Raw genomic sequence first — 15,551 nt, 5'->3', positions numbered from 1 at the left:
CTCAGCCTGTTCTCCGTACCAGGAAATCTCGGAGCTGTTCATGGAACTGGTTCTCAAAGATCTCCCCGGGGGCCGGAGAGAGCGAGACAAGGTTTCTGAGGCAACAACGGAACATTCTGTTAATATCCAAGTTCTTAGCAATAATGGTTTCTCAACCACACTGGGTTATCCTCACCGGTATCATCAGGGGCTGTAAGGAGACGTTGGGGTCACGCGTGTCCCGTCTGTCTTAACGATTTTATTTCTGAGAATCGAAAACATCCAATATTCTGCTTGGTCCCATTAAAATTGTTACGCAGCATATCCGCAGCTCGCCAAACAGCGTAGCAACACATGGCGAGCGAAAGCTCTGGGGACGACGCAGCGTATCGGCAGCGACTGATACAGAAGCCATTGAAAAGATCACAGGCTTTAAATCCTTGTTCTAAAACCATTTCAGGTTTTTATTCCAGAGCTTACATGAAGTGTTCTAGTAATGATAGCCGAGGAACCGCAGCTGAGCCGCCTGAGAAAAGGCGATACGTTCGTCAAATGATCTACGGATAGCAGAGGAACGGACTGGGGTTTAACGTGGCTAAATGTAAAGTAACGCATTAGGGAGGCAAAAATCTAAAGGCAGAGGAAGGGTTAAATGCTGGGAGAAAGGGGCTTGGGAGTTATAAGACTGGACAGCAGCGTGGCGAGGCAGGGTTAATTAACAAGATGCTAGGTTATATGGCAAGTGATAATAGTAGGAGGAAAAAATTTATTAATGGCGCTCACCTGGATCACAGGTGAGACCTTATTTAGAATATTATGTCCGGTTCTGGAGATGATGGCTTGGGAAAGAAAGAAAACGGGAAGAAGGGCCACTAAAATATGGTCTTATTACTACCAAAGAATACGAGGCAACACTCGGAAAGCTAAATATGTAGACTCTAGAATGGAGACCGTAACATAGTAAATTAGGTCGAAAAAGACCCAGGTCTACTAAGGTCGTTTCTTCCACCTATCCGTCCTCCTTTGGATCCAAAAAAATGCAAAAAAAAACCCAATTAAGCTAATTTTTTTAGAAGCTATTTTTCTTGACTTCAGAAGGCAATTCGATTTATCCTTGGATTAATAGGCTGGATAATCATTCAAATAGAGGAATAAAATAAAAAGTTTAATTAAAAAAATAATTTTAAATAATGAAATTTTAAAGGAAAATTCTGATGGATCTTTGACGATAATTTGAATGTAAAACCCGGTCTTGGAAATATCCAAAAAAAAAAAAAAAAGATGTCCTAAATTGTGCAGGAGGCGCACTTTGTAGCAGCTGCTTCCATGCTTTACCTTGGAAACAGAGGAGGGAAGATTAATGGAAGGCGGCGAGCCCATCCGTTCTGCGGTGAGTAATTGTCACCGGTGATACATGAACCCGATCGCCTTACGAAGTCGCAGCGAAAACAAGCCGTGTCCTTATAGTCAAGAAAGAGATACGAGTTTATCCGGGGGCCGCGTCAGGAGGCTTGGGTGACAAGCAAATCGTGGTTACATTTCGGTGAAAGGGGGCAGAAAGGAGGGGGGGGGACAACAAAAAAAAACCCACAAGACCATCCCCTTTTTGAGTAATTAGAAAAAGTGTTTCATTCCGATACATACAGATTAACCCTTTCATGTCATACATTGAACCGACCCCATTCGGCCTCCCCGTTCTTCCTGTTGTAAGTCCTCAAAACGTAATCAGTCGTTGGTCTCGTCTAAGACTCAGGAGCCGTACGTCTATCTCATGCATGTTTAATACCCTCACTGTATTAGCCTACCACTTCTGCTGGGAGGCTGTTTCATTATCTGCCACCCTCTTAGTAAAACGTCCTTACATTCCATTGAATGCAAGGTTATGACCTCTCGTTTTAACATTTCTCCTCTGAAATAAACGTCCCTCCTCTACGTTGATAAATCCCTTTAAATGTTTTTATCACATATCCCTTTTCTCCTCCAAGCCATACTTATTCAGATCCTTGGTATTGGTTGGGGTGACAACTAGAGACTTACCCCAGAACGAGGGTCCGCGACTGGATGAGGCAGAAACGGTATATAAAGTATTTCTATGAAGGGTACTGGGAATGATAAAAGGCCCCTGGCCATAACGACGAGGGCCCTGCTCATATGAGCTTACAATCTATTGTAAAAATATCAGCTGGAGGACAATCTTACTTGCCTCAAGAACCCCCCCCCAAAAAAAGCTATATTGGATGCATAATTTAATCGACTATTTCCGCTGCTATGGCAACAACGCCCTTCAGTCAGTGCCTCACACCAGTTAATGTAAAATGGAACTAGAAACATAATTGGACATTCTATGTTTACAAAATTATTAACAAAGGACTATATCAGAAAGAAGAGGTATGTCCCGTATATATATATTATATAATTTCCTATATTATGAAAGAGACACGGTGGCAGCCCAAATAAATAATTTTTTTTATTTTTAATTGAAGCCGTTGAGTATTTTTATTGTTAAAAACACTTGACAAGCTTGTCCATTTATTTTTTTTCTGGACGCACCAAATAAAAACATTGGGTTTTTTTTTTTTGACAAAAGCTATTTAGGTGGCATGGCCCCTTTTTAGGGTTTAAAACCAACCTTTCTTTACAGTTTGCTAGAGACGGGGGCATCAGGCAGACCAAGTTCTTGTGCATGGATTTGCGGCACAAGCATCGTACATTGTTACACGGCAGCAGCATTTTTAAATAAAAAAACACAGATATATCCGCGGGACATTTACCTTCCGAACAATTCCTTCCGCTATCAATCATAAAGTCTCCGGACCTGTCAGAAGAGACAGAAATTGTGCAACAATACGGATTACAGATGAGACCTCTGCAGAATAATGCAATATTCTGGGTCAAACATCAACTTTTTTTATTAGATCACACAAACTCCTAACTACTTTAGTGATGCGGGGACCTGCCTGGCAAACACGACGAGGGAGAATCGGCCGCGGTAGCGGAGAGAAGGAAGAGTAGAAGAGGTTACGGCCAGAAGACAGCGGGGGGGGGGGTAAAAGGTATTAAAGTCTTCCACAGAAGGGGATTTGGGAAGGATCTTCGGATATATCATTTATAGAACACGTTCCCACTCAAAAATCTAAATATCCGTCTATTTAATATCTAGATTTAAATTAAAAAAAATATAAAAAAATATATTTTATATACAGAAGTAGTCTGTCTGGCCCTACGCTGCTAGCAGAGCTGGGGTTAGATCCATGCGCAGAAAACGCTCCCCTTGATATTAAAGGAACTGCCACTCACAGAGCACAGTAATGTGTATTCGTCCTGAGTGGGGCTGTCCGGGACGACAAACTACTTTAACTACTTGACAGACCGGCATGATAGCCCCTCCCCTTACGCTGAAGCTGATTGGTTAATAAGGAGAAGAAAGTAATTATGTCAATTTTGCTTCATACTTAAAGCTGTTTTTATACACAAAAAATTTAAGGAAAAAAAGGGCTTTATTGTTACGTTATATATATATATATATTATTTTTTGGCCTACAAACCTGTGAAACGGGTTCAATGAGGAGAAAATCCTTAAGAAAATAAAAGCCGCGAGACACAATCTGGTGCCAGGATGACCTGGAAATACTTGGGGACGGCGCTGAGCGGTGCTCAGGTGGCAGCGAGCTGCTGGCTTGTTATGGAGGGACAAGTCATTTGTTAATAGTGGCCCCCGGGGTTATTTGTGGACTTGCACACAATAGGCAAAGCATTTCACTTAACCAGTCTCCCCACCACAACATGCGCGACACAGAACCTACAGCCCAGCTAATGAGGCTCGCCGCTCCACCGCGCTATTTAAACAATGAAAAAAAACAATGGTTTATACAAAGTAACAACGCAAGCCTGGCACCAATAATCATTTTTATACGGATATTATGAAGCCAAAGTGTCATCCGTATGGGCTGTCATAAAAGTATCAACTTTTTACCTTTTTTTAAATCTCATCCTTTTCAAAAGTTCCATTTCGCTATGCAACTAAAAAAAATACATATACATTTTTTTTTTTTTAAATCCCTAATTCTTGGTAGTTTTAACACTTCCCATGTGGCCCATTGAGAATTCTGTTGGGGATACTTAACAGTCATGTGACAAACGCAAGACCTTTTGGATTGTTGTCATTGAATCTCAAAAGTGTCGTAAGAGCTCTGTGCCGTCCGCAGGTTCCAAGAGTCAGCACGCCTGACAACGCGATGTGGCCCCGCACCTTTAATGACATCCCACGGGCCCTCTTTTTTTTTTTGCTATGGCTCCTAACATTTTGCCCCATTTTATGTTGATCTCCGTGAGTGTACCGGATTCTGTACACTAATAAATGATTCTGTCTCACAAAAAGATATATATATAGTTATTTTTTTGGAGACAATCATATTTCTTTTATATAATATATATATATATAGATATATATAGATAGATATAAATAATAAAATAAAATATATATGATTCTGTCTCCAAAAAAATAATAATAATAATATACGGAATATATGAATAATAATAAAAAAATATATATACAGTATATGTGTATGTGTATACATCACAAGTGGGTCCCTAACCTGTATACAAGCTTTTTAGCCCCCTCAAATTACGCTATTTTGTTAATATACAATATTGAATTATTCAAACCCTAAGCAGCACAATTTAAGCTTCCAGCCTTGCGTAACCCGGCGTTCGATGCGAGTGGTGGGTGCCGGAGTACTTTTACCGCATACCCGTTCATAAATACCCCCTAACATTCCCATAAAGGTGGGGTCTGCCCCGCATACTTTGGCCCCCCATTTTCCGCAGTAACCCAACGCACCCTGGCTGGAAGAACATGAAGTAAATATTGAATGAATGTAACCTCCAGCACACTGCGGACTACAACTCCCATGATGCCCAGCGGACAGGGTGCTGGGAATATAAAGGGAACATTTACTTCTGTAACAGCTGGAAAAGTTATAGCGCCGACGTCCTTGCCTTAACTCGGTAAATACTGCGCCTCCTGTGGCCCTTCCTGCATTAAAAGGGCTCGCTGCCAGCGCCAAGTCTTTAGATCGTAAGCTGTGCGGTGCGGGGTTGTCTTTTTTCAAACAATCATAACTACACGATAAAAATCTAAATATACATTTTATGTGGAGATCTAAGAATTTGCTCGCTCCAGGATCACAGAGTCCACGATTGAGATGATGAGGATTTATTTAAAACACAGAGAAACACATGGGGAGGAAAAAGACCCGGTTGTTTTTAGCTTCCATTTTTAAAATAAACTATGAATGACTAGAAACCGGTTCAGCTGCACAGCTCACCGCAGCAACTTACAGCCCAGTCCTAGTTACCCCTGCAATACACAGACTATAACTCCCATCATCCTTACACCCTTATAACTCCCATCATCCTTACACCCTGCCTTCATGTAGATAGGAAAAATATATATTGTTTTGGAATTTTTTAATCCTGCTAGATCCAGCAGATCGGCCCCCATTTGGCCCCCGTCTAGTCGCCAGTTTCTCCTGCTGTAAAGACTCAAACCTTAAACAGTCGTTGGTCTCATCGGCAGCCATATGCCTAACCCACGCATGTTTAAAATCCCCCACTGCATTGACCTCTACCACTTCTGCGGGGAGGCTGTTTCACTTATCTACCACCCTATTACTAAAGTAAAACATCTTTACATTACATCTAAACCTCAGATGTTCCTCTCTCATCCACCCCCCGGGTCGGAGAGAGACCCCTTAGCCGACACTTGCGAGATAAGGAGTTACGATGTATTCCGGGGCAGCGTTCATCACGATCCCCTGCATTGGTTTACGCCTAGAGAGAGAGAGCGCTAATCTACAGAGAAGACATTAGAAGGTGATATCACTCCACAGCGCTCACTTGGTCCAGGGAAGCGTTGGCTGCGCACGCAATAGCTGTCACACACACACACAACATACGCAACATATACACACAACATACGCAACATATACACATGCAACATATACACACACACACAACATACGCAACATATACACACACACAACATACGCTACATATACACACGCAACATACGCAACATATACACACACACACACAACATACGCAACATATACACACACACACAACATACGCAACATATACACACACAAACGCAAAATATACACACACAAACATATACACACACAACATACGCAACATATACACACACGCAACACACGCAACACACGCAACACACACACACACACACCTAGGCATTAGGGTTCGGTAGAGCCGCTGCTCACGATTTCAAGACTTTGAGCCGTAAGGACCAAGAAGACAAAGGGGCCACCCCGGGCCCCCAACACCACCGAGCACACGCTACACCTGACCTCCTCCGAGAGGGGTAAAGACAAGTGACGGACTCATTCAAGGCTACGCACGCCAAATCCACAGCAAAAGGGGCATTACTACATCCCCATCACACCTCAATATGCCCCCCCCCAAATAGAAGGGTGGTACTGCCCAGGGGACCCCCATCCAGCAACCATCTGCCCCTCACCCACCACCAATATAAATGAGCCCCTAATGACATCCAAACACAAGAGTCCCCAAAAGTCAGCACCACACCCCGTACACCAACCTCCACTGCAGGCTGCCATCTTTAAAAGACACCCCTGTCCCCTGGCAGCCCTGCACCGGGCACACACCAGGGCCTCCTGCAGCAGCAATGCGTGAGGGACAGGGCAGATAAAGCCAATGGGAGCATGACAGCCCAGGGGCCCTCACTGCCCAGGTACCCCCCTAACCCCTCCCCACCTACATGAACAGCAATACATTGAAATAAATACCCCCACCCCCCTCCTCTTACCGGCTCACAGGCTGTCACATATGTGGGAGCCCACAGGAGGCAGGATTTATTTCCCTGCGTGGGGAGAGGCCGTGGACAGAGAGAGAAGGGGAAGACAGGGGAGAGAAGCAGCTAACGCCTCATTAAAAATAGGTAATTACAAATAAATAAATAAAAATAGATGTACAGTGGGAGAGAGGCTAGGACAGAAATGGAGGGGGGAGGAGAGTGTGCAGGGGCGCGCAGCGCAGTCCCGGAGGGGAGAGAGGCGGGGGCGCGCGCTGGTGAAAACCAGGACAAGTGCGCGCGCACGTTCTAGTCCCGCACCTCCGCGAGCGTTTGCTTAGTGACGGAGAAAAGGACCAATAACGATAAGAGTGGGTGGAAACAAGAGGCAGCGTTGGCCAATAGGAAAAGAAAAAATACCATGGGCCGTAGCTGAGGGCGGATATGGACCGAGTGGTGCGAAATAAACGACCAATAAGAGGTACAGAAGCGATGAGCCAATCAGAGACGAACAAAGCTGGCCAGTCATAGCAATGGAAAGCCGAGTGCTAGCGAATGGCAGCAGGCGGAAGGTAGAAGCCAACCAATCATGTAATAGATGGGCAGGGCGTGTTGCTTGTTACCCTGATACCGGGAAGGAGGTGTTGAGATTTATTTATAGTCAGGGATGAAAGGTATTAATGACATTTGCAATAAAAGAAATAACAGGGAGCTAGCTGAGGCTTTAGAGGATAAGGAGAAAAAAAGTGACTTTTATTCCTCTTAAGTGCCCCTTTTTCCTCCCCAATGCCCCTCTTTTCTAAGGGCGCAGAACGTTTGCTGGGTATGAGGGTATCGCAGGGTTCTACAGCCCTAAAAGCCCCGATAATGTGTATAGAAACAGCAGGAAATGTCTTTATAAATTAAACGTGTAAATAAAACTCATCACTTCTAAACACTGCACTATCTAGAGGTCACATGGTCATATAAGAAGTACTGGTTAAGCCACACCCACTAAACGCAGGCGTCCCGTCTCTGGCATTTGGACTGTTGGGAGGTATGATGTGGTCGCGATGACCTCATCATTACACGCCGAAGGGTTTAAAACGTTTTCACCTGCATACGCTGTGACCTTTTATGCGTTTGCTTACGTCTAAAGTATTAAAGCCGCGATCCGAGCGAAGCCAAAGTCAACGTCGGTTTAGGAATAATCCTACTAGAGCACAGGTGTAAGCCGTCGGCCCGAGGCTTTTTTTATTATGCCAGTTGTTCCGGATAGTAATGGCATTGCAGCGCCGGCCTTCGAAGAATGCTCTTTGGGAGCCCTGTCTCGTTCCAAGTGGCAGGAGACCAGCGAGCACACTGTCAGAGTATACTGCGTTTCTACATAGTCCTGTGATAAGTCACTTGCATTATTGCATCATCTCCGGTTCAAAAAGACAAAATGCTGGCAGATCATCTAATGTTTTTTCTAAGTAACATAATAAGAAGATCGGGCCCCATTCGGCCCCCGTCTAGTCGCCCGTTTCTCCGGCTGTAAAGACTCAAACCTTATTCAGTCGTTGGTCTCGTCTTAGATTCAGGAGCCGTATGCCTATCCCATGAATGTTTAATACCCTCACTATTACCCTCTACCACTTCTGCTGGGAGGCTGTTCCACTTATCCACCACCCTCTCAGTAAATACCCTCACTGTATTAAGGATCCATTAATAGGGACCGAAAAAAGCACCAAGCAGGGTATTTTAAAGCATCATTTTTTTACACAGTTAAAGCAGTACCATCCGTAAACGCTAATAAAAGTCACCTGAATGTTCAACTCACTTCTTATAGAAATAACAATTTTTCCACATTAGGATAAAACAAACATAAACATTTTTTTACAATGTACCTAATAACCTGTTCAGGTGGGAGCAGCGTATAAATGGTGGCTTCTGCCGCAGTAAACCCCCCTTGGAGCCCTTAGTAATTTTTAGGTGACGAGTTTCCCAAACGCCAGCAGGCCGGTGACGATGGGATCAGTGATGTCATAAATTATACTTCACGTTCTGTAAAATGACAAAAGAGTCATGGAAGGGATAGGGCTTTATTCATTAAACGATGCAAATGCAGGTGAGTGCGAACACTTAAGCATTATGAGCGTCCGGCCCCGGAATCTCACGCACAGCGCCGAGTACGATGCACGCTAGAATTTATTATTCGGATATGGACTGCGTACCCCCGGCTCAGTGCTTCTAAGAGGAGGAAGTCCCGGGTTATCCCCGAGGGTCGATGACGTGACCTCCTGCAAACTCGTGGTTTAGTGAATAAGGCTGAGGTTAGTTTTAAAGTGTAAAAGCCATAAAAGGACTCATTTTAAGTCACGTCCGGATCCCCAGAATCCCTTGAAGTTATTAAGGGTCCTTTTACCAGGGGGCGAAAGCAGGGTTGCGTTTTGGGTCCAAAGGCATGAGAGGCAGGCAAGGGTGTGGGCACCAAGGGGTTAAAGCTGGGCAAGGGTGTGGGCATCAAAGGGTGAGAGGGAGGTAGGGACGGGGCATGAGGGGGTGAGAGGCAGGTAGGGGTTTGGACACCAAGGGGTTAAAGCAGGGCAGGGGTGGCCATCTGGGATGAGAGTGGGCAGAACCATTACCATTCTCCTGGGGCAGGCACAGCGTGGCACCCGGGTAATTACAATGGCGAGTGCATTACAAACTGCCCCCAAACGGCAGGACACTCACTTGCCATACTGGATGCGGCCTCCTGCAACTGACGTCGTTTCCGCTCACCCGACTCGACCTTTGCCTGAGTGACATCACCGTGTCGAGGTTCTGACGTAGACTGGAGGAAACGGGAAGTTGGCGCCAAATTGGAACAAGGATAGAAAACTGTGAGTGAGGAGACTGAGCGATAACGTGTCCGTGGGAGGCCGAGGCGAGCGGGAGAGACCCCCGGGTGATGGGAGCGAGGGCGGTCAGGGGGTGAAGGCAGCAGGGTTATTTAGCGCTATTACAGGGGGCGGCGAAAATTCACATGTAAAAGAACATTAACGCGCGTTCAGACCTGTGGAGAAGGGGGAGAGGGCTGAAGGCTCTGCTTTTGCGAGCTTACAGTCTATCGGTTGGAGGGCACTGACAGCTGGGGAAAAGTGACTGAAAGTCAATCTGAACAGAGAGCTGGAGATTTTGTGTGAAAAAAACAGAAAATTAACACTAAAATTTACACTATATAAAAAAAAAAATCCCGATAAGAAATAAACATGGGACCCACCAGGGTTAAGACAGCTGCCAGTGTACTGGTAGCGCTGCCATCTTGGTTGTGGCGACATTGGTGGCTTCATTTAAGTCGTTACCGCTGCCACCATCTTAAGGCTGGTACAAACACAACATACCCTTGCAAAAGGGGTATATTTAAAAAAAATAAATATATATATTCCAGATTCAGCTTTGACCGTCAGGACTGGTAATTGTTAATATCAAATTCTAATTATGCATCAGCCAAAAATGACAATTTCAAAAAAATATTTTTGAAGCAACCCTTCATTTTTTAATCTCGCTATAAATTTCCATTATTATTTATACGACGCCAACAATGCCGTGGCGCATTTTACGGTCCATACATTCCAAGCGTCTGACAAAACTAGACGACGGGTTAAGACAATCTGATACGTTCATTGAGGAGGGCTCGGCTTGTGAGCTGACGATCTTAAGATTCAAAACATTTGTATTTCCGACTGATAATTTCTGGGTGGACTAGGTGTTTTCGAAGCATTTGGGTTAAAATCTAGAATTAGATTTGGGAGATTCGGGTGTCTCCTCGCACCTCCCGGAGAGTTCCTGGGTCTTATACGCTGGTCCCTTGGTGGATGGTATGGAAACTCCCCAGAGCGTACACGATTATGTTCCCCATTGTCTTATCTCTGAACTCTTGTTAAGCTGATGGCTGTTGTTAAGAAGTTTGGGGATACTCTTCCTATCCACAAAAGCCAACCGTAAACATGGCAGCCGTCGGCTTACGCATCGCAAGCTAAAGAAAAGACGTTAATGCGTTTTTATTAGATATGGATAAAACGACGTGCTGGCGGACCGGTCGGACTTCATACCTGACCGCAGCTCTGTTGATCGGCGTAAACCTGTTTTCTTGGGGGGGGGGTAATGCAGTTAATGCACCTTTATAGGGTTAATGCGCGGAGTCATGTATGAAGCAGAAAGCTTTGGGATCTATTAACACGATTACGCAGCTAAAAGCCGAAACCTATTTGCCGCACTCTGCCGGGATGTCGCCGGGCCCCTGGTACTTGCTCCAGCTGACTCTTGCAGCCGCGGAAAGGTTAATGGAATTGCTAACTTAAATGTCATTTTAAATCTGCCATCATCTCTCAGTAACACGCGCGTGGAGTACGTTCACCCCGATTCCATCGCCAAGTCCCGTCGAGTATTTTTAGGTCCCTATTAAACTCCACCGGGGGTTCGGAGCTATTAAATGCGTCTTTCTACCTATGATAATGAGCCGCTTTTGATTATAATGTCCATTATAAAATTCATCTTTTTATTCCTTGCTGAATTTCGTTTGGGGAAAAGAATATGGAAAAAAGATAGATTCATCTTTCAAATACGAATCCTCAAGAGGCCAATTTATTTTCCTAAAGCGGAAATATATTCACTCCTGACGTTTGGGCTAAAAAAACCAAAAAAGCAGCGGGAATTCCACTTTCTGGAAGGGCTGTTTGGAAATGACATTTACGCCTTTGGTTGTTTTCGGTGTAACTGTGGTCACTAATCTCTTTGGGGTTAAAATGACGCAGCTTTTTGTCATTTAACTAAACGGCGTTCATCAAAAGCGGAGCTTAATAGAGCGTCTGTGAGTGTTTGGCTCGCAAAGCCTTTTTTCACAACATAGGATTTAAATTATTTATGTAGAACAAGCCGTGTGCTGTATGTTTTACAGAAGTCGTACCCTTACAAATTCCCTCGACGCGGCAGGTTATAAAACCCGCATAAATTAACTCGCAGGGATAGGAATAGAAAGCATCCCCCATCGCGAACATAGAATGGGGGGTCGTTACCGTGCGTTCTCCCTATAAACCGCGCGGCACGTTCTGTAGCGCTATTAGAGTAATAATTATCAATGGCAGCGGTACAAACTTAACAAGAACATTCACACACGCTAAGTTTGGGGTCACTCAGCTGTTTTCATGGAAAACAAGGACGTTTCTGGCTGTAACATAATTACAAAAAGGGTTTCTAACAATCAATTACCCTTTTAAACGTAAACTTGGATCAGCGAACACAAAGTGCCATTGGAACACAGGAGTGATGGGAGTGATAAAGGGCCATTGGAACACAGGAGTGATGGGAGTGATAAAGGGCCATTGGAACACAGGAGTGATGGGAGTGATAAAGGGCCACTGGAACACAGGAGTGATGGGAGTGATAAAGGGCCGTTGGAACACAGGAGTGATGGGAGTGATAAAGGGCCATTGGAACACAGGAGTGATGGGAGTGATAAAGGGCCATTGGAACACAGGAGTGATGGGAGTGATAAAGGGCCATTGGAACACAGGAGTGATGGGAGTGATAAAGGGCCTCTGTGCGCCTATAAAGAGATTCCAGCTACAATAGTCATTTACAGCATTAACCCTGTCTGCGCTGGATTTCTGATCCATTTCATGTTATTGAAATGGACAAAATGTACACACTATCAGCTTGTCCATAAATCAAGAAATTCAGAGTGTAAGCTCTTTGGAGTAAAAACAGCGCACCTACTGTTGGGTTGTGCCATTTACCCTTGTTGTTCGTGTTTTGTCTGGCACAGAGTGGACTCTAAATGCCCCCACTGTTTGTAATTTACCTTCTCGTGCCTGGGAGGGTCAAATCGTGTTCCTCTATATTTGCGAAGTGACTGAGGGGGGTTTAAAGTGTGCTTCAGGCAGATAGGATTATGAATGTAATAGACCTGGCTTTTTGTGTCGCCTGCGCCGAAGTGTACATTTGGGAGCTTTGGGGATTAATTGTCTCAAAAAAATAAGTGTCTTGGTACAGTTTCCTAGTAACGAGGTCTGCTTCCAAAAGCTAAGGTGTGCGAGACAAACACGAAGAAACGAGCGCAGCTCTAAGGAAAGGAATGGACGTGGTGTGAGTGTAGGAATGAGAGAGACTGCACCTCTTACTGGATCCCTGAGCCCCTCTTTGTGGTGTTAATAAGGGGTAACAGGGGGTAGATCTCGCTTCTGTGCAGAATATAAAACCAGTTATTGGCTGGGGTGACTGGAAAATGGGTGCCGGGGGAAATGAGAACGTCAAGCATGTTTCATGGCGGCTGCCAAACACAAACCCCGTGTGTGAAGGAGATAACTAGCAAATTGCCAAAATTCAGTGGCGTATGTGCCCCTGGGGGGCAATTCTAACTGGAGCTTCATATACTGTTTCACTGTATAGCCTTTGTGTTTGGTTATACATGTTACATGGTGTCATTTATATCTCTTTTCTCCTTTAGGAGGAGAATGGCAAGAATGGGGAATAAAGGGAAGGACGGCAGTTCGGTGTCCGACGACCATTTATTGCACCTTCCCGAAAGACTGAGAGACCGGCTGCTGCCTTTCCAAAGAGAGGGTGTTAAGTTTGCGCTGCAGAGAGAAGGAAGGTAAAGCCGTAGAGCACTCATCCATTTGTGTGTTAACATAGAATCTGCCAGCCGATCGGCCCCATCCGGCCCCCGTCAAACCTTAATCAGTCGTTGGTCTCGTCTTAGATTCAGGAGCCATATACCTATCACGTGCATGTTTAAATCCCCTCGTTGTATTAGCCTCTACCGCTTCTGCTGGGAGGCTGTTCCACTTGTTTACCACTCTCTGAATAGCGTTGTGTAGAAAACTATAAACACAATTTAATGACTTCAAGAATAAAAAAAGAAACTCTCTCTCCCTTGCTTCATAGTCGTTAAGTGAGTTAAGTAGAAGGTCTCTTAATGCATTTTTTTTATTTTTACCTTTTTCGATCCACTTATTATATCTCTTGTTTTATTTGACATGTTCCCGGAGAAGCGCGGTATTATCGTAGTAAATAGGCAGCGTTTTCTAAGCTTGTTATCCGCATGGTAATCAGCGTGTTTATTTTCTTTGTGTGCCTCCCCCGCCCCCCCCCCCAGTCCATTTGTCTAAAACTAATTTTCATTTTTATGGTTTTTAATATTCTGTCTTTGTGACTAGCTTTGCGTTTCCGCTCGCCCCCTTCCTGTCCCCGAGCTTTATTATGCTAATGTTTGTAATATTGTTATTTTTTTTCTTCTCATAGAATTTATCTTCACAACTTTTTGATCATTAATTAGAGATGCGGGTTCTCGTTAAATTTCCCATTATAATTAATAACATGCAAGGAGAGAGTGAACAATTATGGAATGATTATTTTACGATAGCTTTAAGGTATTGTGATGATTAACCTTATCTGTAACAACGACAAAAAAAAGAAAAAAAACGACAGATTTTTATTAAAGGGACACTCTGGACATAATAGAAACTTTAATGCGTGTGATAACTTGGTGCTATCGGACATTTAAATGCCTGGAGATTCTGCAGAATAATCTCCATGCATTTAGCCCCCCGACACTCCATGCTTAGGATGCTCAATGCCAGTCAGCTCCAGCAATGGCTCATATGCGAGAGTTCCAGGAGGTCTAAAGAGACCCCTCACATGCATGTACAGAAAGTACTTCTCTGCCACTGATTTGCTGAGTACAATGGAAGGGAGAGGGGGCATTTACCCAAGTAATTTGCCCCCCCCCACACCCGCTCACCAAAGTGCTGTGCAGGTGATCTTGGGCTGAACACATCTCCGCTGCGGGTGAGGGACCGTTTCGGCCCCCGTGCGTCTCCCCTGTTTAAAGCAAATACATTCCTTTTGCCGTTTCCGTTTAAAGCTGCTGTTCTACTTACTCTGCTAAATTCAACACTCTCAGGACCTAACGCAGCATCAACACCATCATTCTCATGTAAAAGTTTGCACCTTTCATTGTAACACTTCATTGTCATGTTTCACAAAAGCAGAAACCCTCAGAGGAAAGAATGCAATGACAGACGTGCTCAGGTTTATTTGTGTAACATAGCAGAGAGCGCAAATAACGGTACGTCTACTGAACAGCTGACCGCTAGATATCCTGACTTATTATTAGCTTGTGACGAGCCTCGGCCACAGAAACCTGTGTAGCCGGCTTCATATTATCCTGTCGCTCCCCTCAGCTGCTGTCCGGTTCCGATCATCAGTTCTGTGCACCAAACCTTGATTTCTTGTCCTGCTTACATGTCTTAGCGATGCACCAACCGTGGCACCGCAGCACGCTGACAATCAAAATGCGACGTGTATTACATACATGTCCAGAATACTTGGGAACTCCTCAGGTTTGACCAGGAGTCTCTGGCTGCTTCTTTGGGTCTCCTGGTCACTCTCTTCTTTCTCTGGCACTGTTTAGCCAGGTCCATTCCTGGACCATTTAATGCTACCTGCCCTTTTCTATAGCTAGCTCCACCCATCGCATGGCTAACCACACCCATTGTATTACTGACTCCAACCCGGAGTATGGCTAGCCTCGCTAGGGTGACAACGTCGGCCATGTTTTCCAGGGCACACATCATTTTTACATATTCCTGACCAGCCCAGATAAAGTGCTGCCCCTCAGTATGTGGGATGTATAGGGAACCAATTAGTCAGTTATACATACTGCGGGGCTGCGTTTTACCTGGGCTGGCCAGCAATAAGTATCACCCTCTCCGGACACCACACCAGAAGAGCG

General features: G+C 44.7%; 2 protein-coding genes across 5 annotated transcripts in view; one reads left to right on the top strand and one right to left on the bottom strand.

Moving 5' to 3' along the window:
* R3HDM1 (R3H domain containing 1) overlaps positions 1 to 7,101 on the bottom strand; it is a 37,581-nt gene extending 30,480 nt beyond the window's left edge. For 2 of the 4 annotated variants that reach the window (XM_053470827.1, XM_053470828.1), the window contains exon 1: positions 6,827 to 7,096. The gene's annotated coding sequence lies outside the window, so the exon portion shown is untranslated. Of the gene's footprint in view, positions 1 to 6,826 lie in introns of all 4 variants that reach the window. The other 2 variants (XR_008355036.1, XM_053470824.1) reach the window with 2 other exon arrangements.
* Positions 7,102 to 13,268: 6,167 nt separating this feature from the next.
* ZRANB3 (zinc finger RANBP2-type containing 3) overlaps positions 13,269 to 15,551 on the top strand; it is a 42,119-nt gene continuing 39,836 nt past the window's right edge. The window contains exon 1 of the mRNA XM_053471425.1: positions 13,269 to 13,409. Coding sequence (XP_053327400.1) covers positions 13,270 to 13,409 — 140 coding nt within the window. The 5' untranslated portion in view covers position 13,269. The remainder of the gene's footprint in view (positions 13,410 to 15,551) is intronic.

Source organism: Spea bombifrons, chromosome 7 (genome assembly GCF_027358695.1).
Source record: "Spea bombifrons isolate aSpeBom1 chromosome 7, aSpeBom1.2.pri, whole genome shotgun sequence".
Taxonomy (NCBI): Eukaryota; Metazoa; Chordata; class Amphibia; order Anura; family Pelobatidae; genus Spea; species Spea bombifrons.
This window is presented reverse-complemented; position numbering and strand designations above follow the sequence as displayed.